Source organism: Pelodiscus sinensis, chromosome 6, assembly GCF_052426305.1.
Source record: "Pelodiscus sinensis isolate ZL-2025 chromosome 6, ASM5242630v1, whole genome shotgun sequence".
NCBI lineage: Eukaryota > Metazoa > Chordata > Testudines > Trionychidae > Pelodiscus > Pelodiscus sinensis.
In genome coordinates this window covers 6194657-6219429 of record NC_143057.1, presented here as the reverse complement: position 1 = coordinate 6219429, position 24773 = coordinate 6194657, and the positions used below count along the sequence as shown (strand labels likewise).

The following is a 24773-nucleotide window of genomic DNA, read 5'->3' as shown; positions in this document are numbered from 1 at the left end:
TCTTCAAGATCTCCAATTAATAACTCCAATTAATAGCATTTTGCTTCAATTAATAACTGGTTGCCTCAATAGGAGAACTAACATGTGGAGAGCAGACATCCATATGAACGTTGTGCGAGTGACCTGAATCTTTTATACAGAAAAATCCCCTATACTGAATAGTGAATCTGTTAGTTTTTTTGTTTTTTTGAGTGCAACATAAGTGAATCCTGGGGGAAGTCTGCAATTTTACAATGACTCCATATGCAACAATTGCAGAATTCCCCCAGGACTAGTACAAGTCTCTCCCAAAGCACATGAACCATAAACAATTTTTATAAAAAGCAATATAGACTAGCCTTCTTTACAGAGGAGTACAAAATAACCTAAGAGTTGCAACCATTAAGATGGGAGGAGTGTTGGTGCAGAGGTCTAGTAACACCTAATTCTCTATCCTGTTTCAGGGGAGAACTACACAGCTGGAAAAAAATACCCCTTCCATGAGAATGAATGTGTAAGAGAACTGTTTAGTCAGCACAACCAGAATTATTTCCTTCTGGACACCACATGCAGTAAGGAAAGAGCTGCTTGGGGAGCCTTTCGGGGAGGGTGGGGGGAGATGATGCATTTAAAACCAAAAGGTAAATGCTTGAAGGGGTTCAGAACTAAAAAAAAATCCATGGCTTTCTAAAGATATACAAAGTGGTCCTTGTCCATTTAAGCCATGCTCTTATATGTTGAAGCTCTTAGTAGCTTTCCAGTTTTGCAGTCACATTCTGTTTAGACAACGTTTTGCTAGTGAGTTGTTCTTCCTTTTTGCTCTCTCTCTATGTTAGAGCAGATACAGGTTGGATTGAGCAGTAAGCAAAGTGCTGCCCAGTCTAATTTAAGAGCTATTCATATGCTTTGCTTTTTTTTTTTTTTTTTTTTTTTTTAAAGGAGCAACAGTGCATATAGGTTAAGGTAGGACTTACTGATCTGCTACATTAACGTGCAAGAATACTATGTATTTTAGTGAAATGAGTGTTACAACATTTTAAAGAAGACTGTCAAACGCAACAGAGTAAGTTTTGGGGCACCTAAGCTTTAGTTTAGCTGCATTTTTTAAGTCTTAGAACCCAAGATCCTGCCACTGTCATCCTTTGCATGTTTGCATACTTCAAACACATTAGAAAGTATGTTAAAGGTATTCTATAAATCAGGTTGAAACAGGATAAAACATTATTTAAACAGCATATTAAAAAAGACAAATATAGAAAGTGTGGAAGTACTTTAAAGCCTACCCGTACTCTAAGCTGGATGCTTAAAAAGTAATCAAATATAGCTGAAAGTTTGAGGGTAGTATTAAGGGAAAGTGTGCTTTTATGCACGTCTCCCCAAAAATCTAAACCGAGGGCTCACACAGTAAAGATCAGGAATGCTCTGAAAACCACTGGTGTAAAGCTGATGTGAATTGTTCGTTCTCACTAAATTATGACAGAGGATTACCGAGCTTGTGTTCTAACTATGAATAGCCTACATCTTCAGCATAGTGCCCATTTAGATAACTAGACACCCTGACAATACAATACAATATTTATTCTAATACCGGAAGGTAACCAACCTGTGTCAAAAACATCACACAAGCAACTCTAGGAGAACATCTCAAGTCTCAAACTTGTATCTTGACATATGCATATATGGACACTTGAGGGACTGATTTCTTCAGTGTCAACGTTTCAAAGCTTCCATTTAGGACCTCAAAATTAATTCCTTTTCAGGGTGGAAGAACAAGGAGTGAAAAGCAAGTAGTAGTTAGTGCTTTTCAAACTAAGATCATACCTGCCATGTGCAATTATACTGAAATGATCAAGTATCTAATACTATCAAATTCAGTCTAATATAAAGCACATAGCTATAGTTCCTGACTTCCCCATCTGAATAGCAAAAAAGTCAGCCTAGCTTTTTTTCTGGCTCCATGGATTCATAGTAAGTTTCTGCTAGTGCTTCAGCCCAGAAACTATGCACTAGTGGTGCCCAGGCCTTAAAGCAGCAGCGGGTAGCCAAGCCAGTTAATCCAATGCCCACAAGTTCCTGTGAATAGCAGATGCACAGAAAAACTCTCAAACAGGAGTAAAGTATCTAAATAGACACATTATTGGGTAACATTGGTTAGGCTGCTAGCTGATCCACTCAATCCATTTTCACTCTTCTGGAGCATTTTCACAGCACTCGGCACCTGCAGTCCTGTACTCAGTGCAAGTCCACCACACCAGACCTAGAAGATAAACCATTACACAAAGCAATAATGAGTCAGTGTTTTAAAACCAGTCAACTCCATTTCTTCTCCAACCACATTTCCAAATGGGGACTGAAGACAAACTTGACATCTTGAAACTATGCTTGTCCCTTTCCAGAGATGCTGACTTCCTACTCTGGAGTCAACATTTCTAGACAGGAAGAGATCATTTACAGTCACTCATCAACTAAGGAAACAGCTATAAACTTGCTGTATGTTTGCTAGTTTGAAAAACAGCAAGTCAGGGGGTTCAATAGTTAACTTTACATTTTCTACTAACATCTCTTACATTAGTAATATAAAATGCCACACTGCTCCAAAGGAGGAGCTTTACAGTTTTGAGAGGCGTTTACTAGTACAGTGATGTCTTGAAGATTGGCCAAGGGGGAGAGGCACATTAAAGCAAACATCAAAAGTGAGTTGTCCCCCAAGGATTTAAGGAAAAAGGACCCAGTATTTGGGATAAAACACACTGTTGTTTTATCCAAGGTATATCGTGTCAAACCAACCTGATCTCAAAAGACACTGATTTTTCATAGAAAGGAAATGCAGTAGATTTACTCTACCTGGATTTCAGGAAGGCATTTCACAGTGCCATGGGTGAAGATTGGGATTAATACGAGAATGAAAAGTGGATCTGCAACTGATTAAGGGTCATGACACAAGGTCATTACAGAAAGGTCAACTATCAGCAGGTTACTAGCAGAAGTCCTCAAGGCACTGTTTTTAGGATAAATGTTAACATGCTCATTAATGATCTCGGCACAGAAAATGTGTACACTAATAAAAGATTGCTCATGCAGTCTCAATTCTGTCCTTTTGTACATCCATCCAGTATACTGAATAATGCAGCGGTCATGAAGAAAAAATAGGATTCCTGTGCAATCTTACATCTGATATTTCTTACCCAGAGTATTTGATGGCAAACAAAATCATTTGTTAATGTCCATCCTTTTTTTAAAAAGGGTTAAATTTCATTATGTGCAATTACACCCTCAACACATTCTCAGCAGGGTTTGAACCTTCAGCACTACATCACAGATAGCAATCTTGCCCTGTAGTTCAAGAGGCAGCATTCCCAGAGAAGGAGATGGACCAGAGTCCAGGTGCTTGGTGGGTCAAGTACAGTTGCATCCCTTCATATAATGGGAATTGGAGCTCTTGCCTTATGTGGTTTCCCGAGACAGGGATGCTCAGCCTGTTTCCTCTCTCACCACTGCTATTCCAACAACACCCAACAAGACAAGTTAAGCTAAACACATAGCATGGAAGGGAAGTGACAATTTTTAATCTTTTTTGAGATAGAAACTTCAGGCTTCCCCTGCTGCATAATGAAAGGTTCCTATAAACAGAAAGGAAGAAAGTGTCTCAAAGAAAACGCTCACAAGAATCCTCTCCCCCAAAGCATTAGGCAAATCAAACAGAGGTCAAAATGCATCAATGCTAAAAGCAGAAAGGAAGTTAACTGGGTACTGACCATGAAACCTGGTAATAGCGGTTGGGCAAATTTTGTTTTGAAGGTGTGTAACAACTGCTTTGAACTTGCATTATAAAAGGAGAGCTGACCTGAAAGAAAAGCAGGTTTTAAAAGAATTCTGTGTATACGAAACTGGATAGTAACAAGAGGATATACATCCACAACAGATCTGAACAAAGGACTAAAGGTACCACTCAGGCAGTCAGCATACTGCAAAATGTCAGCAAGACAGTTACCTGGAAACTGGAGCAGTAAGCTATGGGTTTTACATAGGGATGTGAAAAGTCAGTTTAAAAGGTAGCCACATAACTGCTAAAAAGTCTTAACCGTTACACACTGTGGGCTCTGCAGCATTAAAGCTTATTTAAGCTTTACACTGCAAAGCCCACAGCAAAGCCACCTCCCAAGGAGCCGGGCAGGCCGTGGTCTTGGGAAGGCTCTGCAGCTGACTTCCTAGGAATAGGTCATCAGCTCCTGCTGGTCCCACTCCCACCGCTGCTGGGCAGAGTTTAACTGATAACATTAATAGATAAGCATGAGCTTATCAATTAACCGAGCTTATCAATTCAACAGTTAATCGATTAAACTCTGGCTTCCCTAGTTTTACATTAGTTATTCATAAGTTCTTATCTACTATTGTCAGGAATTGCTTTGAGTTGGTGGTAGTTAATCAAAAAGTCATCTCTTACTAAGAGAAAGAAATTCCAATTTCTGCCAGATAGGCCACTTCTTATTTCAACACACGCACACCCCTCTATGTTTACAGTGCTGTGTCTTAGTCTGGTTACCTTATTGCATAGTAAAAGATCATCACCCCCTATCAGTGGCCCAAAAGTAGTACAGACCTAAGACCTGCAGCTCTGCATGGCAAAGGTAAAGACTGAGAAGGCAATGCAAGTCAGTTCACAAAACTTGCAATGAAAGAAGCTCAAGGCAGTAGGTTCAGGTAACCTGAGCTTAAATTTTATTCTAGTGGCAGTTTCCATAGTACTTGTGATCTAGACCATATTTAAAAGGCTTATTTTGTTGTTCTTTCCATTTGAGAACAGGTAACACTATCTTTTGGTTAAGCCAAGTTCATCTACACAGCCACGTTAATAACAGTGCACGTTCACACTACAAGCCTTTATTTCAAAATATTGAGCTGGAGCACTTCTTACTCTGACTTATGGTGTCAAGTATCAGAGGGGTAGCTGTGTTAGTCTGAATCTGCAAAAGCGGTGAGGAGTCCTGTGGCACCTTATAGACTAACTGAAGTGTAGGAGCATAAGCTTTCGTGGGCAAAGACCCACTTTGTCAGATGCATGCAAAGTGGGTCTTTGCCCACGAAAGCTTATGCTCCAACACTTCAGTCTATAAGGTGCCGCAGGACTCCTTGCCGTCCTGACTCATGGTAACCCTCACTTCACTAGGAGTAAGAGAAGTCGACGGAAGAGCTTTTCCTTCAACTTCCTGCTGTGTAAACCACCAAAAGCCAAAATAAACTACGCAATTAACACAGTTGTAGTTGTGCAGCTTAATCTGACTTCAGCCCTGCTGTGTACACATACCCAAACAGGCCAACTACTGAGACAAACCATATAGCCAATTAAGCAACTGCTTTTCTGCTCATAACCCTTCCCTACCTATCAAGTGGAGAGGGAAGACAAGGTGTGTGCTTATATGGGACAAACACTGTTCAAAACAGGTAACTGGTTAAATGATTAAAATTATATCATTTATCCGGTTAACCAATCAGTGGACTGGGAGTGCAGGGCAGCCAGGACGGGGGGGGGGGGGGGTGTCTCATGGGCTGTGGGCATGCATGATGGGGCCACTGTTCCACTGCCCCCCACTGAGGCCACTGCAGCACAACCAGAGTCAGGGTCCCACCTGCCTCTACCTGGCAGGGCCACAGGTGCAGCCAGGGCTCTGACTGGACACAGACATGGTCCCACCTGCCGCCATCCTGGACCAGGATGCTGCTGGGCTGCAGGGCCATTTACTCCCACCTGGGGCTGTGAGGGCTGCTGCTGCAGGCACAGCTGAGGCCAGGGTCCTGCCTGCTGCCGCCCTGACCTGTCTGGGTCCCTGCTGCCCAACACAATGGTTAACTGGTACCTAGTAAGCATTCCGGTAAGTCTAATGCTGTCTGAGTAAGCAGTTAATGTTTTACATCCCTAATGCTTATCTTCTGAAAACAGCGATCAAATTTAGAAGTTTCCCATCAAGAGCCATGTTACAGGATAATTTCCAGTCTTCATAACTGGTTTTCAAAGGGACCCAGGTAATTTGACAGTTATGTACATGTAGTTTTGCTTCTCTCGATCTGTTCTCCCGCACCATCAACAAGCAGATTAGTGTTGCTCCTGGAGGGACTCTGAACATTTCCACATTTACAGCATTATGTACTCCGGCAATTTGCCATGGGAGTACCCATCCATTACTAAGTTTCAATCTATGAAGTCCGCAGTATAAAAAGTTACCTCCATCAAAGTCACAGTACACTCCTATTCTGTCTGGAACAGTCACATCTAGGGCTTTGGCTTTATTATTGTGCTTTGCAGCAAAGGTGGTTTGTAGCCAATTGTTGACATGGATACACCAGCTTGTGTTCGTTTTTCCCAGTTGATCAAATTTTCCTAGATTTTTATATGCTACTCCGACACTGTAGGATTTGCAGTCCTTCTGAGCTCTCACTTCCCAGTAGTGCTGTCCACTTTCAATAGCAGTGTCTCCTGTAACAGATTGCAAATGAAGGAGGTGGGGTATTTTTAATACCCAACCAGGCCGTTCCTACTGGGCAAAACAAAGACATTGATGCCTTCTCAAGAAATAACTACTAGGTAAAAATTAAATGTTGCAGACAGTGAGCCCAGGGGGAAAAAAAAAAAACCACAAAATTCAGTAAATTTAGATACTATTAGTAAGCATGTGTATATTCACGCCACTCAGTTAAGGTGCAACAGGGAGAAGACTGGAGACAGATAATATAACCATGCTGTATTTAACAAAAAAAGTGTACCTTGAGGCAGTTACAATTGGCACAGTAGAAAGTCATTAAGAAGTGTTTTTATCTATCTTTTGAATAACTTTATAGTAAAAAGACTTCTTAGCTGCTAACATTTTCTGCATTTATACATCTGATTCCTAGATGAGCACAAGGACTTTTTGCACAGGTCTAAAAAAATGAAGCTAGAATACAGATTCCAATCCGAGCCTAGGTTGAGGAAATCACTGAGAATGTTTTGGAATTACAAGCTACAAAGTCTCCCCAGATCGGAAACTCAGTGCTGAGCATGGACAGATGTATCTAATTAAGTGTTAAAGGGGGGAAAAAAATTCAGCCTACCCAACACTGTGTACGATTCACCAGTAAAGCGATCTCTGCTGCCCCTTATCAATGGTGATCTTGAACTAACAGAGGTCCTTTTTGGAGACGGTGTTCCACTTCTATAAAACAAGACGATAAAAATAACTTGCACTCCAGTATGGGAAAGTTTATAGAGCAGTCAAATAATGGAAAGACATTTTATTTCTCTGCCAGGAGTCAGATTAATTTATGAGAGTCATGCCTTTAGTCTTAGGTGCTTGTGTCGCAATTTCAAGTGGCATGCTGCACCAGCCATTAACAGCACCATAAACCCTTCTATAAATAGGTGAGCTAGTGATCATGCACAAGGAGAGCTGACAGAGGGAAGATGAAGAAAAGCAAAGAAAATGTAATGATGAAATAGTGAAGTGGAAAACTGGGGCAGCTGAACAAGTCAATGGGAGAAGAGTAAAATCAGATTTAAAAATTAAATGTGCCATCAGTCTTTCAAATTACATGCAAGAGGTCAGTAAGTTTTGCCCAATTTCTTGTGGAAACTTAGAAAGCTGAGATGCAAATTTTGATACTGGAAAATGGCAAGTGAATGAACATGAGGAGTCACTTTTTTTTTGACATTCAGGTATATGGTGAAGCAGGAGACAGCCAACCATTTATGTTCATCACAAAACAGCCTGAAATTTAAGTTGCTCGAAGAAAAAAAAAATAGCATTATCAGAGTATAGATGTGCTAACATAACATTGGGGAAAAAAAGAATTTGAAAAGCATTGTACTATATAAATGGGCCTGATGCTTGTGTTTCTGTTATTACACAAGTTGGTGTGTGAAATTTCAGACCAAGGTAGAAAAACCTAGCTAAGATTAAGCTCAATACTTCTTTTAATGCATTAAAACCAACTACTGAAAAGCAATGTTCCACTCAAGAAAGATCAGCCCCAAAAAACGCAGGAGAGTAGACAAAGTTGAGTTCTTAACTGTATTGGAGTAGCCTTTAAAGGCTGTTCCATTCATTACTATTGTCACCTCTCAGCTATGCAATGTGGAAGAATACTCAGCAGTCTTGTGAACTAGTTCTTCATAGGTCATTTTCAGGTATAGTTTGGATCTCTATAAGCCAGACTTCCCTTGTCTGAGAACTTCCCTGGTCCAGCATCCACATGTGCTCCAGGGCTGGAGCACTCACTCTAACTCCTTCCCCCTCCCCCATCCTCCCAGAACACCACAGATAGCACATTTGTGGTGTTCAAGCTCATGGAGGGAGACGGAGGAGCAGGGATTGTGGGGTGTTCAGGGGAAGAGGCAGGATTGCTGCAAGCGGGCCAAGAGTGCAGACCCATGGCTGCAGGGCTCTGCAGCTGCCCTGCCTCTTCCCTAAGCACTCCCCTCCCCCTGCTGCTGAGCTGTCAATGCTGGCCCCTCTGCTGCCACTGGAATGGAACCCCAGGATGCATACCTGGGAGGTCGACAAATGCCTTTGAAGTCGACCGCGGAACGTCCAGACTACCGCCCTGAGCCGACAAACACCTGATCAGCTCAGCGCGGCGGCCATGTAAATTTAAATCAAGCGGCAATTATTTAAATCGCCGCTTCATTTTCCTATGCCGGGTAGTCTAATCTACATGCCTCTGTCATCAGAGGCATGTAGTCTAGATATACCCTAGGTTACAGCATTTAACTGGTGAGAGACCATTTACAGCATTTTGAGAGCACTAATAGCTGTCTTGCAAATTGTGCTAAAGTACTTGGTCCTGTCCCGAGTAGTTTAGGAATACTGTATACAGCAGACTTTAATTTGTCAGACAGTAGAGTGTCATAGCAGCTCCTAAACTGTTGGCAAAACGAGAAACAAGTTGGGTGGGGTAGTTCTTTTATTGAACTACTTCTATTGGTGAAACAGACAAGCTTTTGAGCTACAGAGCTCTTCAGGCCTGTGTTTCATCAACAGAAGGTGTTCCAATAAAAGATTCTCTCACCAACCTTGTCCCTCTAATATTCTTAGATCAATATGGCTACAACATCGCCAGAAGAGGGCAAAGACAGGATAACGGTACTTAAAAAGCAGTGTGCGACAATTTAAGTAAGCCAACTGAAACATTCAAAAGGCTTGACACAAATAGGAATAAAAAGCAGCAGTTTACTTACCAAAAGAAAAGGAAATAAGTGAAAGCATGAAAAACAGCAAAGCCAAGAATTAAAGCATATTTTCAGAGGGGAAAACAATAGCCACAGCAACACTGCATCCTGCTCCATGTGTGCCACTGCTGAGAAGCCATCTGCTTCTGGTTTCTATTAGAAGCAAGAGCTTAGATGTTCCTTGTAGCTGAATTGCCAGCAAACTATACAGAAAGTGAAATGGTCATTGAGAGATCATAGTAAAAGCAGACAGTTCGCAAGTTGGGCCTTTTCCCCACCCAATTTAGAACATAATACTCCAAACATTAAGGCATACTACTTTATTAGAGAGTGGTGATCTATAAATGACCATTTTATCCAGTGGTTCAACTGTCTCCACTAAATTCCAACAGCCTTTAACAGTTCACACAGTAACATTTACTGCCTGGATACAGATTTGTAAATAAGATAGTTTTTTTTTTTTTAAACTAAGCTTTCCTTTCCACACAAACTAGAAATCAGAGGAATAAAAAAGTGTCAGGATAAATTGAGCACAAAACAAGTTTGCTAGCTTATCGCTTGTTACTGGGCCTTCTTAAAATTTTATTCTTATGCACTCTTGGAAAGAATCAGGGAAGGGGGGTAAGGAGAGGACAATAACTTCTCTCAAACCTCCAACATCAAGAACCAGAAATTTTGTCTAAGCTTCTGCTGGAATGGAACCAGCCTTACAAGCTAGACGGGGCAAGGTGACTGGCTCCTTCTGCAGAGAGTTGGCTAGAGTTTGTCTATGCATTGAACATCTTATGTCTATTTTGGTCCCATGACAAACAATAAAACGCCAAGGAAAAGAAGCTGAAGGAGAATGTCCAAAGAAATTTCATTCAGCAAGAAGTCATTCACAGGTAAAGTTATGGGCAATAGCATTTGAGTTTCAAATACAAAACACATTGGCCATCTTAGCCCATTCTTCAGTTCATTGCCAGTTTAAAAAAAAAGCCAGGAAATTTCATCCTGGGTGAAAATAAGTATTTAATACTTAATAAAACTGAAGGAAATTTAACAATTATGTTCTTTCAGATAAGTCTAAAATTGAAATGTTTCAATTTTTTGGAATTTAAAATTGGACCAAAACCATCCATAAAGTAGAAGCCACATCTTCATTTTTCCACCAAGAGAGTTTCAGATGAAACCTTTCAACCCACTGACTTGAAAAGGAATCTAGTGGTGTATCAATACTTCCAATCTGGCAAGTCTGATCATCAGAATAGCTATGCAGTTCAGACCGCTCATCAGATAATCTAGCATCCAGTCTTTCAAGATGTTCAGTTTGGGAGGGGAAAAGGGAAGGCAAGTAAGAATCTACACGTTAATCCCTTTTAACTTGCCACCTGTATGATCTATTGCATCTATAGGTTGTGGCCTAGCATTTCAGGGCTGAAGGCATTAAAGGTTCAAGAGTGCGGGAAAACGGACTGAACAAATAAACGAAATTAAAATTGTAAGATGCTTGGGGCAAGGGCTGTCTGGTTTTCAGTACATTTAGTGCCTGGCACAAGGAGGTCTTGGTCCAAATCTACGGCTTCTAGGCACAACACAATATAAATTAATATTACACTGTATTGAAACTTAAGCACGTGCCACTCTATTTGATTGAAAGAACTACCGCATATCCCACTCTGGCTAACAGCAATGGACCAGGGAGGCTGGTTTCCAGAGAATGGGGACTGCCATCATGGAAAAGGTTGCTGAGGACTACTAAACCATTAATAGAAGCAGACAATGGTACTGTCTTAGGTACTGATGAAGACTGTTGGATGGGCTCATGTTTTATCCAGAGAAAGAGCTAAAATTAAGAAGGAAAATTCTGAAGATTTTCAAAGCTAGAGTCTAGATCCTAGAACTAGAAATACGTAGGTTATCACCTTGTTGTATTGTTCTTCAGTACGGTAATCTGGCCACTGTCAGACAGAAATAAGCAATCATTAAGAGAGGTCACTACTACACATTGTACAGATTAGACACAAATCTTAGCCTATGAAAAACAGTGAGTCCTCTGGCAACCACCACCAACCAGAAAGGGCATTTACTGTTCTAACATTGGTAACAATGTGGGTAACACTAGATGATAATTAGTCAAGACTTATTTGTGTAACATTTTATATGATACATCATCTTTTCTTCAGAACTGGCCTTAAAGAGCATTATGTAAATGCTACCATCTGTACTGTGCAGTCCTTCTCCAGCATCCACAGCACAATTTTACTCAATTTGCTATCAACAGCTTTTGATATCCTGACTCAATAGTGTATAAGATATCTATATTCTATGGTTCCATGAGGCAGCCCAAACTTGAACAACCTTCCACTACATAAAGCTTATTCCATTTTTTTAAATTAAGTGACAGGTTACCCATTTAATCCCTTATTGTCCATATCAGATTCAAGAGAGTCAGTCTATAAGTTATAATAGCTGACAGTCATGCAGAGTACCTCAGTAGCGAAACTTCACAACGGAGGCACCACCTCTGGATAGGACTAATCTTATATAAAATGTTAATGCTGGCTCATAAAGAGACTCAGTCATGACCCCTTTCCCTTACTCAGTGGTTGCGTCTAGACTGGCAAGTTTTTCCGCAAAAGCAAGTGCTTTTGCGCAAAAACTTGCCAGCTGTCTACACTGGCAGCTTGAATTTGCGCAAAAGCTCTGACGTTCTACTGTCCGAAATCAGTGCTTCTTGTGCAAATGCTTTGACGTTCCCGTTCAGGCAAAAGCCCTTTTCCGGAAATGTTTTTGCGCAAGAGGGCCAGTGTCGACAGCTAAAAACTGTTTTGTGCAAAAAAGCCCCGATGGCGAAAATGGCAATCGGGGCTTTCTTGCACAAAACCGCGTCTAGATTTTGCATAAAAGCGTCCGTGCCAACTTAGACACGATTTTCCGTTAAAAGCATTTGCGGAAAATCATGCCAGTCTAGACTGAAGGTCTAGACCAGTGGCTCCCAAACAGGGGCACGTGTATTCCTGGGTATCTCGCAATACAGTTATTTGCCTACTTTTACAACAAGGAACAAAACACTAACGATATTGGTACCAATTAAAATTTCCACAGAACTATTTATATTATTCTATACACTAAAATAGTACAAGATAATCCAATCAATTTTAGAGAGACAACAAGCTATTTTTCAGTACTGTAACTCTTCCGTTTGATATTTTAAGCAAGTAGTTGAGGGAGGTAAAATTGGGTACACAAAACAAGTCAGTCTCCTGAAAGGGACACAGTCTGGAAAGGTTGAAAACTAGTGATCTACAGTACAGAATTTAAAAGGTATTCACACGATACCATGGAAAAACCACGATTACATAGCTTAGCCAACAATTGATGCAAAGAATGTAGTATGACAATGGAAACAAATCTGTCAATGATATAGCATTTCAGGGTATGCCAATATACCCTCTCCTCTGTTTTTGAAGAAAAGCCGTCAATTGGTTCTCTATCCCATTTTTTCTTTTGTTTTATCCAATTCCATCCATCTACATTAGAATACAGTAATTCCTCACTTAACACGTGCCCGCTTAACGTGTTTTCACGATAGCACAATTTTTTTTTAGGGAACATTTTTCCAACAACACGACCCCATCCCTGCAACAACACGATTTCACCTCCCTTCCCTGCTGTAACCCAGTCTCCTTTCTCCCCCAACCTTATGTCCCGATCCCAGCTGCTAAGAAGTGCAGGCTGGAGCTGCAAGCGCATGCGCACTTGAAATGCAACCCCCACCTTTTCCATTATTTTCAATGGGAAAACTGACCCAACGTAACATGTTTTCACTTAGCACGATCATTTTCTGAAATGTATCTACCGTGTTAAATGAGGAATTACTGTATTAGCAAGACTGACAATCTTTCATTCTAAGATACACACTTTGAACTGGTGACTACCTTCAGACCGGAAGCTCAGACAATTTCAGTCCATATTAGCTCCTTGGATTCACAAAAGCAGATTCGTAGGTCTCCATTTTAGATTCACAAAATTCTAACTCTTGATTTGGTTTTTCTGCTAATAAAAGTAGCTGAACACTTACCTCTCGATAGGGCTGCATGCATCTTATCCCCAGCCTGGGCCTTCGCCCTCCTGTTATCACAGCAACATTTTTTTCCACAAACAAATATATGGATGGAGTTTCCTTTGGTGCCCACAATTACATCAACCAGACAGAGGACTGACATTGTAAGGGGAGATGCCAATTCCCAGACAGGAGTGGGCCAGCAACCAATGCTACTGACTTTCTTCTCTTCTTGGGATATTCCCAAAGTCCAACAAGACAGGTATAACCTGACAATTCCCCATTTAAGAATCTTTAATACAACTCTGTGGTCCAGATAATCAGCACATCATGGTATGCCAATTCAAAAATACACTATGCATCTTAAGCAGAAACAGTACCAAAATAGTTTGCTGCTTTAAACGTGAACTCTAAGATCTGTAACCTGAAATCTTAATTTGAATGAAGCTGAAGTTCTCACCTGCCTTTATTTTCTTTTCCTTTTATTTTGTTCTCTTGGCCTTTGCCTCCAGTAGAATCCCACTCAACATAAGAATCTTCAACTTTTAGGTTCAGATGAGATGATGTATTGTCCAAATTGAAGACAAGTGCTGATCAAAACAAGATTTCAAACACAGAAATGTAGATTTCCCCATACTGACTATTTAAGAAAAAAATCAGGAGTAGTAGATAATGCATTATGAAGTCAAGTAGTTAGTTACAAGTGTCAGACCAACTATAAGTAGGGCCTCAGCAGTCATGAAAAGTTCATCTCACACTGTGAAGACTAGTTTTGTGCTTTGATCCTATACAATAGGGATTTCATGGAGACCACCAGTATTTCCCAAATGGGGGTCCTAACCCAAAAGGGAACTGCAAGGGAAGGGCTTGTAAGGCTCTTTTAGGAGGATCAGGGTTTTGCCATCCTTACTTCTACAAGGTCTTCTGACCTGTGTGGCTGGGCAGCAGCAACTGCTGGTTAGGTGGCCAGCTCTGAAGGCAGTTGCCTATCTGTACCACAGAAGTAAGGTAACAGTATTGCAAAAAACCCCCCTCCAATAACCACGCAGCTCCTCCCCTCCACACACACCCATTCCTTTTTGGTTCAGGATCCGTACAATTACAACACTGAAATTTAAGATTGTAATATATGAAATCATGAAGTTGGTTTTAAAATTCTATGAAATTGAAATGGACCAAAATGGACTGTGAATTTGGTAGAGCTCCAACTAGGAGAGAAAATGAAGTCCAGCCAGTCCTACTGTAGTCTCTGAACCAAGCCAGGTAGAACACCTTCAAACCTGTGAAGCTGTGCGTCTCTGCAATTTAATATTAAAATCAGAGAAACTTCCTACTAGCTGCAACCTAGGCCAAGATTTATAGTTTGATACATAGTTACAAAAAACTAAGCCCATGGTCTGCACTCCCTATCCCTGCTTCTTTTGCAGGCTATTTCCATGATAGGGATCTAATTCCCATCACCTGTTGATAAAGCTGAAGGAACTAGGGATATAAAATCCTGTTTAATTGGTTACCTAATTAGTTTAACTAGTTAACTGATTAAAGGAGACGTGTCCCCCATCATCACCACTTGGCTGGAGCTCTCCTCCCCCACTTCAGCCTGTAAGCCTCACCCCAATGGGTTATATTTAAAGGTTATAGCTGCCAGCTCTGCAGACTGAACCTGGGATTTGAAAGTCCAGCTGTGTTTACCAGGTCAGAGATCAGTAGTGAAACTGTGCATTTAGAACCTAGCTATTTCCTCTGAAGTGTTAACTACTATCAATAATGCACAAATCAGAAGAATCTACTTACCCTTAAGCAAGGAAAAATACTACACATCTATCATTAATGAACCAAGCAGATACTGTGGTTTTCATTGTATCTACAGCATGAAAAAGGTGCCCCTTAGTCACCGATCACAACTTAATACTGAGTATATAGGCTATTCTCCTGATTTGCCATCTAAGAATTTATAATGTACAGATTAGTATCCAGTATTGAGAGATTATGTGCAATGCTGGGATAAAAACAGGCACACTTATGCTTTAAGAGTTAACTTTCATTGGTCAGGTATTTACTCAAGGACAACTTTATTTAGTAATCTAAGAACTAAAAGCCTGGAAAGTGCTACAGATTACATGGGCATTCTTTGATCGTCTCAGAGGATTTCAGCGGCTCCAGTTGTTCACTATGCAACTCCCCAAGACAGAGGGACTCACATGTCTGTCCATCCCATTCTCTTCCTCACCCCCAGCAATCCTCAAATGTTAATCATTGTCATCTTCTGATTAAGTGAGATGAACACGTATGTAACTGACACCTTAGTGCTTAGAAGCAGTCTGTCAAGCTCTATTCTTACCTCAAACAGTTCCAAGTAACAGCAAAACCAAACATTTCATTTGCCAATTAATAACTGTGATAATCAGTATTTCAGAAACCTGACCAGCATTTTTACAATAGACAAACTTGGATACTGGAGCTAGGAATGGTTAAACACCTACAGAGATTTTTCAACTTCTAGTAGTGCTTGATGTTTATGTACAGTACTGGTACTGGACTAGGCAGCCTAACAACCCATTTTCATGTAGGCTTGCTAAGAGAGGACATTTAAATTTAGTCCCACAAGCCATGGATCCACATTTTCATTGCCTCTTTCTACACAGCCTAATGGCAGCAGAGTAAGTGCTCTATTCTCCTCAGCATTCATGATACTGCACATTCATGCAAGGCTGTCATTTTACCTTTAGTTTCCAAAGTCACCGGATCAGAGTATTCCCCTGCCACAGCCTTGTTGCAAGCTCTTACTCGAAAATTCATATATTTTGAATCAAATTTCAGTCCTGAAAAAGATTTTGAAGCACTTAATGTTTGCCGTAACATGATTAGTTTAATATATTTTAAGATTAAGGTAAATTGTTCATTTAGTATAGAAGGAGGAGGACTAGCAGTTAAAAACAAGGTGACCCAGGTTTGTACAGGAAGGCCCTGCAACTGATGAGCTATCTGGAAGCTACCTTGATTTACAAAGTAACATTTGTTTGTTGTAAGGATGCCCCTTCCACAGAATGTTTGAGCACTTTACAGGTTGATGAACAGGGTTCTACGTTTACAGTGTTGCAGCCCTGCCGGTCCCAGACACGAACAGCAGCTCCATGTAAGCACAAAGCTTGTCTCACCAAGAGAAGTAGATCCACTAAGTGATCCTCTCACACACCTTGCCTCTAAGAGAATTACGCAACACACCAAAATCCTTAGTGTTCATTCAAAAGCAGAAGACATTAGAGGGTAAATGAGCAATCTTTACCAGATAATGTATATTCAGTGCCCTTAATATAATCTATCAGATCCCAGCATGTTTCATCTTTTACACGAGGAAGCCCATCAAAATTAGTTTTCCTGTATTCCAATACAAAATGATCAATTTTGTTGTCTTCTTCTGGCATTCTCCACACTATCGTTACCGCATTGTCAGCTACCAGACACTCTCCTGGATCTATCTCTGGAGCTTTGGGGACTGTAAAAGAACAAAAACAAAGGAACGACAGAGTTAGAACAAAACTGATGAAAACAAGTGTTTGCCATCCTAATGTCACAGTTTGTTATTTGGGATCTACACAAGAAAATAAAAAATTGCCTTTAAGCTCAGTAGTGCTCATTCTTTTCTGGGGTTTTATTTCATGCTTTACAAATAAAAACTTAAGATCAATTGATATATTTACTTAACAGGCAGTGTATTAAATAGAATTAAACAAAACTAACATTTTGCTAACAAATGTGCATCAGCTCTAGAATTAGTTTTTACCCTTGTCTATCTTTGTTTTTGATAATACAGGTCAAGCGGACCTCCTTGTATAAACAGTACCAAGCAAACAGAGCTGGCAGGGACTGGCAATTGTCATTCCATAGTTGCAATAAGCAAAGAGGAAGAGTATTCTGAGATTAAATTGTCCTCAGGCTTTCAGATGCATCTTAACAGAGCACTCAGTTACGGGGCACCATATAGCATCCTGCACCAAGAGAATGCTTCCATCACTTTAGAAAAAGGTTGATGCATAATATTTGGATACAAGCACCCTTATGCATATTTACAACATAACATTTCCAGGGAAAACAAAGTACATACAGACGTTATAGTGAAGCTGAACACAAAGCACTTGGGTGAATTTAGTGTGCGCGCGTAAACACTTGTACGAACATGTAATCTCAAGATCAGCTAGGTCCTATCAAAAATATTGTATTAAGAACACAAGTTAAATAATTTTCTGTAGTTTATTTTCTGGCAAAATCCAAGCAAAAATATAAGGGCTACAAAGCAAGCTAGCTTTTCACTATCAAGACACTGGGGAAAGTATGTTTCCAATCATCTAAATTTAAGGTTTACTCATATTACTATGGATTTTATTTTATCCTCCAATTTAAAAAAAAATAATCAGTAAAGTATGTTGACAGAAGACATTCTATCTTTCAAGTACTATATGATAAAAAAATCTGCTTTTATTGAAGCCCCATTGCATTAAGTTTTGAGTTACTCTTTCACTAGAAAGTAGTAAAATATTGGGTCAGTACAGAACCTCGGTGCCTCACGAAACCAACTACCCAAGATGCCCATCAGGGCACATTCTCCAACTTGAACCAATTTCACTATATTTCTCTTTTCCAACTAAGTCCCCAAATGTAACATCTGAAGCTCTCACTGTGCTTGGAGTGGGAAAGAGGCAGCATCAGAAGATGGTTGCATGATATGATAATGGAAAGCAGACTCTCAATTACTAAGTAGGACTTAAACCACTCCAGTGGTCCATTTTCATCAAATGAAATTTCATAGGCTTCTTCTTGAACATAAGCAAAAAAGGCAAGCAGCCAAATACAGCTGGAGCCAATGGTGAAAAGCTTATTTAATCAGTAAGGTGAAACCAAGAACTGTACAAGTCAAATTAACACCAACAGAATAGGAAAGAAGTATCCATGTACTTCTTGCTCAAGAACCTGTTTTTACCTTAAAAACAGGCTTGAACATACTTGAAGTACGCTTGCGCACAACCCATTAAATGTATTATTCCCCTGAAGCCTGCCACTTTGCAGCAAGCTATTCTTCTGACAAGTCACCATAAAAACGCATTAATGGACTTCCAACTCTAGCCCTCTATTTCTGTGGAACCACACTGTTCATGAAGTAGGTGATTCTTCTCCCTTCTCTTCCCCCTATAATGGGACTTCTGATCAGCCCTATAATGGGACTTCTGATTCAAGCTGTTCATTTCATGTCATGCGCGATTGCCGATACTCTGCATTCTAACTTAGGACCACAAATAAGTTGTCTGGAAATGGGTGACAGGGAACAGATCACATGTTGTGTTCCTTCCCTCTGGGGCATCTGGTATTGACCACTGTCAGCAGACAAGATACTGGGCTAGATGGACCTTTAGTCTGACCCAGTACAGCCATTTTTATATCTATGAAGGATCTATGGTTTTCAACACTGCTGCTTTCCCTGGGCTTGCACCGATGTACCCAACTGGAATTTACTAGGCAGTTTTGTTGATGCATCAGAAATTTTTAGCTCCCTTAACTAATCAGCTCTGCAAAGTGAGGATGACTATGAAGCAGTAAAAATTGCGGTCTTTCAAGCCAGCAAGTACAAGTTTATTATTCCCCTGCATGTAAAAATCTCCTTAAATTTTGTTAAATGAAGCCATACGTCTACAGACTACTTGAGGGCATATTGAAAAAAATCAGGCAAGACCATCATCAAATGGCCAGTCTAGTAATTAGCAAGGCTTGCCATTCTTTATGCTCTCTCCTCAATACATTTCCAGCTTATTTGGTCTGACAATAGGTGTGCTGAAAAAAAAGCCATCTGAAAGCATTAACATGTCCAGTCACCCTAGTCTGACTCCACATACATTCTGGTCTTTTGAAAGTTGTCAACTCAAGGAGCGTTCAACTTCTTTGACATGTTTAATCCTACCTACTAGCCATCTTCCTCTCCAGAGAACACTGACAACCTATTCCCCTCAAGGTTCTAGACAAAATGTTGTAGAAGAATCTGAAGATAAGTTATATTTTCCAGCTTTTGAAGATGCAGAAGTTAGAATCCTAATGTTAATATCAAAAGGCATTTAAGTTAGTCTCATACAAATCTTTGAAAAAGCTTACTTAGTTTTGCTTTTCCTGTATAATTTCTTGTCAGTCAAGCCACACCCACAATTTTTGAAGCACCTGTCCCTTTTTTTGCTTCTTAGGTTCAACATGGTTAATAGAAACATGAAACTGTCATTTGTCCACTTTTAGAAGTCATAGGATATTTCAGTACCATCGTAACGAGCATTATATAAATGCCTTGGGATCATCATCTCACCAAGTTTGAAGTCTCAAACTTTCTGAATCAACATCCAGTATAAATTTTTCCTGCAAAAAGAATCCATGCTGCTATATAAGTAGTGACAGTTCTGTACCAAAAAAATGTTACATGCTATTTAAGTTAACCACTAGAAAAAAAATCCAGTGATATCCTTACAATTGATCTTTCCATATCTAAATGCCAAGTGCTAGACTCTCTTGCAAGAACAAGCATGCAGCCAAACAAATATGGTATGCAGCCAGTTTCAACAAGGGATAAATGCTCCATTAAGGAAAGTAAGAATTTTTGGTTTAAGTGCCTACAAACTTTTTTTGACTGACAGCACTGGGCACTCCATCTGTCATCCCACATAACAGGAACAGTATGCAGGCAGCATTTCAAGCCTCCTCTCTCATCTAAAAAAGGCTAAGAGGAACTGAGTTGCCGTTTTCATCCAGAGGTTAAGGACTGAATGGTAATTTCAGAACAGATCCCAATCAGGAGCTGCCAATTAAGCATCACGATACTGATTGGAGACTAGGGATGTAAACACTCATTAAAAAGCTAATCAGTTAAACAATATTTTAATTGCTCCAGTCAGGCCCACTGTGCCACAGGTGGAGGGGGCTGCTGCAGGCAGGCCAGGCCTGTCAATTAACTGGGAAAGCATGCCATTATGGCTAATAGGGAAGTTAACTTTCACATCCCTATTTAAAGTAACACTAAGCACAGAACCAAGAATACCTTCAGATCATACAGCAGAAATGAGAATGAGTGCCAGCAGGCGACTTCACAGGTTTGGAAACAGCATCAAGGTTTGTTATCCCCATACCAAAGGAAAGGTTTCCTGAAGCTGGAGTTTAGTGGACTGTTGCCTTTGAAATCTAGTATCTAATCCAGGAAATTCAAAGATCTATTTTAGCAATGTATCGGAGTTCATTTGTCCAAATACTCCTGAACAATAAGAGCAAGGACCACCAAATTGGATAAGCAGCTTCTTCCTAGCTTAACTAAAGCAACGTCAGAGTTTGGTTGTGCCAGGGAAACAGGATGTGACTGGAATTAGATTGTTTCTTATGAAGGGTGGGCCTGGTAGAAGGGCATTATACTGTGGAATGAGTGCTGGAGGGTGTGTGCGCATGGCACAACTCCACCTCGCCCCAGGGAGCACCAGCGGGTAGCCCGTGCAGGTCCCCACACCCTTCACTCTGGGCCAATCCAGGGAGAAACAAGCAGCCAGGGTGTACGGCTCCACCCCTGCCCTGAGCCAAACCCAAGCAATGCTGGGTAAGTCTTCTAGTCAGATCATATTTTAAAAGGCAGTTAGAAAGAGTAAAAAAACAAACAATGTTGCCTCTGCACACATAGCCCTGGCATCTTCAACTGAATGCAAAGCAGTAACGTGTCAAACAAGAGTCAGCTTGTGAGTATGTAAAACATTTGATACTCTGCCATTTCCCCATAGGATCTCAAGCAATTACCCATGATGGCAAAGGAACAAGTATAGGTCTGGGTGCAAAGATCAAGTTCCATTCCCATCTTTGTTAATCGGCCCTCACATAGAAAGGTCTAAACATATGCTATCACCTTTATGAAAGAGTATACAAATCTACCATGTAGTCAAAATACACACAGCTTTAGTAAATACTGAGGAAACTGTTTAAAGTAGCCTAAAAAAATCCATATATTAAAATGCATGAACTATTGCTTATCCCAGGTACTTTACAGTATAAAAAAGTTTAGTACAGACTTCATTTTACCTGGCAAAAACTTTAAAGCCTGGAGCATCTGCCTTTCCTGAGAGAAGTCCACCATTAAATGAGTCATGTTATCACTGACCTTTGGTTTCAAAGAGATGCGGAATGCTGAAGCCATTGTGACTCTAAAGGAAAAAAGGTTTTAGGAAAATGTGGTTCATATTTTGGAAATTCTATACTCGGGATGTTAACTTTTGAAGTGTCAAAACAACATGATTTTGTAAATTCACTTCAGAAGTGCTACACATTTGAGTAAGCTGCTATTTCCTTATATTTGCAGAGAAAAACAAATACCCCAACAGTTCCCACATTATAAAATGGTTTTAGTCAGTTTCCTGAAGTTGCCAAAAGTGTTTCATTGCCAAGGGATCTCTCAAAAGATCTAGGGTTACTTCAAAGTGCCTCCACCTCATTGATCAGTGCTCACAGGAATCCAAGTAAGACAGCCCAGAAGTAACTAAAAGGACACCAAGGCCCACTTCTCCTATGCTTTATAGCTTGTATTCATTTAAACCCATGCAGACAGAGTAACACTAGGCACCAAGTGAAAAACTCATTTGGTAGCATTTTACAGCCATTTGACACAAGACTAGAATCAGAACTGGAAGGAAATTCTTGAGGTTCTTGTCCAGTCCCCTGTACTCGTGCAACCTGTATTTAGTTTTGCCATCTCTAAAATTTAGGACTCTCTGATCCAGCAACATCCATGGTCTGGCATGACCATGGATGTTTCGGGATCAGAGAGTCCTGATGCTTTGCAAGGGGGTGGGGGCCCAGCAGCTGCATGCAACTCAGCTGGGCTGTAAGGGAGGAAAACAGGGAGCCAGTGCACAGCTCATCTGGGTTGCAGGAGACAGCTGGTGGCAGGAGGGAAGGCCTGAAGAAGGATTTTTCCAGACCAGGGGAAAAATTAGTATGTGTGCAACTGATTGTTCCTTCCTAAGTGAAGTACTCTGCATTTGTCCTTTTTTCCAATCTTATCCAGTTAGGTCCTAAGGTTGCTGAGCCAGAGGGATCTGACCTGTACTATTTAGACCATCCCTGATAGGCATTTGTCTAATCGGCTTTTAAAAAAATCTCCAATGATAGAATTGCACAACCTTCCTATGCAATTTATTCCAGTGCTTAACCACCCTAGCGGTTAAGAAATTTTTGCAAATGTCCAACATAAACTTCCCTTGCTGCAATTTAAGCCCATTGCTTCTTGTCTGATCCTCAGGTTAAAGGAGAACAATCTTCTCCCTCCTCCTTTTAATAACCTTTTATTCATCTGAAAACCTTTTATTCATCTGAAAACAGTTATGTCCCCTCTGTCTTCTCTTCTCTTCCCCAATCTTCCCTCAGGTCATATTTTCCAGACCTTAAAATCACTTGTGCTCTTATCCAGACTTTCTCCAATTTGTCCACATCTCTCTTCAAGTGTAGTGCCCAGAACTAAACAATGCTCCATTTAAGGCCTAAACAATTACCTCTCATGTCTTGCTTACAAAGATCATTCTGAGATGTATTATCAGGAACGTTGTAAGTTTTTGCGACATGGCACTGACTCCCTTAGGACTACCAGATCTGTTTCTGCAATACTACTACTTCATAGACAGTCTCTTCCCATTTTGTATGTGTGAAACTGATTGTTCCTTCCTAAGTGAAGTACTCTGCATTTGTCCTTATTTCCATCTTATTCAGACTTTCTCCAGATCATTTTCAATTTTTATCCTATCCTCCAAAGTACTTGCAACCCCTCCCAGCTTGGTATCATCCACTAACTTCATAAGTTTACTCTCTCTGCCCTTAACTAAATCACTGAAGATATGGATGACAACTGGTCCCAGGGCTGACCATGTTAGACCACACTTGGTATGCCCTTCCAGCTTGACTATGAGCCACCAGTAACTACTTACTGCCTACGAACAGTTTTCCAACCAGTTATGCACCCACCATATAATAGCTCCATCTAGGTTGCATTTTCCTAATTTTGAGGTCATGTGAGACACTATCAAAAGCCTGCAAGTCAAGACAGACCATATCCACCAGTTCCCTCCTCTCCCCCACCCCATTCACAAGACTCATTATCCTGTCAGAAAAAGCTATTAGCTTAGCTTGACATGGATTTGCTCTTGACAAACCCATGCTTTTACTTATCACTTCATCTTCTAGGTGTCTGCAAAGAGACTGCTTAATGATTTGCTCCATTATCTTTCTGGGTACTGAAGTTCAGCTGCCTGTTTTTTAATACCTCAAGTTGCCCTTATTTCCCTTTTTATAGATGTATTTGCCCTTTCCTAGTCCTCTACGATCTTTTTTCCCCCCTGTGACTTTTCAAAAATAATCACTAATGGCTCAAATCTCTCTTCAGTCAGCTCCTTAAGTATTCAAGGCTGTATTTCATTAGGCCCTGATGACTTGACACATAAGCAAACAAAAGATGCAAGGCACTGAGGAATAAAGACTGTAGGGTGATACTTTCTGAAATCTGAGAATTAAGCCCAACAACATTCCAAGTATCAACTCATCCATTATTAGAAATGCATTAGCTGCCAACACTGTCCAATTTAGTCCTAAGTTACGCAAGTCCATTGAAGATTTCACTATAAAGCACCTTAAGTCTCCTGAGGAAAATTCTAGTTGTCTTTAAAATGCAGATTCCCCTTTTGAAATTGGATATTACTCAGAAACTAAGCATGTTTTCTGCTGAGTTGAATAAGCATGCTTTATTAGTGCCACCCTATTCATCTTATTTAGGGGATGAGGGAAGGTTAGCTGTATACTTTAGACTGCATGTAAATATATAACCAGTATCGTGGCAGAGATGAGAGCAGGGAATGAGAGCAGCTTCAATATTAGCTTGGAGATCTAACTTCAGAAACATCAGAGACTGAATACTGGTATGAGAACATCCTCAGTCTATGTAAGTGGGAGACTGTAGGGTTTTCCCGCTAAGTCTTTGCCACCTTTTAACAAAATTGTACAGCATTACTCTGGAGTTCTGTCCCTTTGTCAAATTCTCTGACATAGAATGCTCAATCTATCCCATCCATTAAAAAAACCTGCAACATTTAGGAAATTCTGAAAAGCAGTAGCTAATATAATACTACCAAATTCACATCCAGGGATCTGTGAGAGCTGAGAAGTGGCTAGCAATAGGATTCTTAAATACTTAAGTGAAGAAATATAAGGGTCACTTTACATGTGGCAAGTATGGGGTTAAGAGCCAGTCTACACTACATGCTTATTTCAGAATAAGCTATTCTGGAAGAAACTCTGAAATTGCTTATTTCAAAATTGCATGTCTACATGACATGGAAGCCTCAAAATTAGTCCAAGGCAGGTACCCCTAATGTGGACGTGCTACCTCAATTTAGAGCTCCAGGAAGCACTAGGGAGTAATTACTTTGAATGGCACGAGAGAGGAGCTATTTTGAAATAGCAGCAGTGGAGCATCCACTTTATTACATTTATTTACAGTTATTTGAA

The 24773-nt window shown here is 40.4% G+C and overlaps 1 protein-coding gene and 1 long non-coding RNA gene across 4 annotated transcripts in view; one reads left to right on the top strand and one right to left on the bottom strand.

Annotated features, from left to right (window-relative positions):
* The window catches only part of LOC142829791 (uncharacterized), an 81555-nt gene that overhangs the window by 39549 nt on the left and 17233 nt on the right, over positions 1 to 24773 (top strand). For both annotated transcript variants that reach the window (XR_016349836.1, XR_016349835.1), the window contains one exon: positions 444 to 551. This is a non-coding gene — a long non-coding RNA (uncharacterized LOC142829791). The remainder of the gene's footprint in view (positions 1 to 443; positions 552 to 24773) is intronic.
* The window catches only part of FSD1L (fibronectin type III and SPRY domain containing 1 like), a 43081-nt gene continuing 19192 nt past the window's right edge, over positions 885 to 24773 (bottom strand). Inside the window, exons 6-14 of one of the 2 annotated variants that reach the window (XM_075931357.2) lie at positions 21306 to 21427; positions 16510 to 16719; positions 15947 to 16045; positions 13684 to 13813; positions 11083 to 11118; positions 7066 to 7166; positions 6200 to 6451; positions 3735 to 3823; positions 885 to 2236 (exon numbers count right to left, since the gene is read on the bottom strand). In XM_075931357.2, coding sequence (XP_075787472.2) covers positions 2114 to 2236; positions 3735 to 3823; positions 6200 to 6451; positions 7066 to 7166; positions 11083 to 11118; positions 13684 to 13813; positions 15947 to 16045; positions 16510 to 16719; positions 21306 to 21427 — 1162 coding nt within the window. In that variant the 3' untranslated portion in view covers positions 885 to 2113. The remainder of the gene's footprint in view (positions 2237 to 3734; positions 3824 to 6199; positions 6452 to 7065; positions 7167 to 11082; positions 11119 to 13683; positions 13814 to 15946; positions 16046 to 16509; positions 16720 to 21305; positions 21428 to 24773) is intronic. The other variant, XM_075931358.2, reaches the window with a different exon arrangement.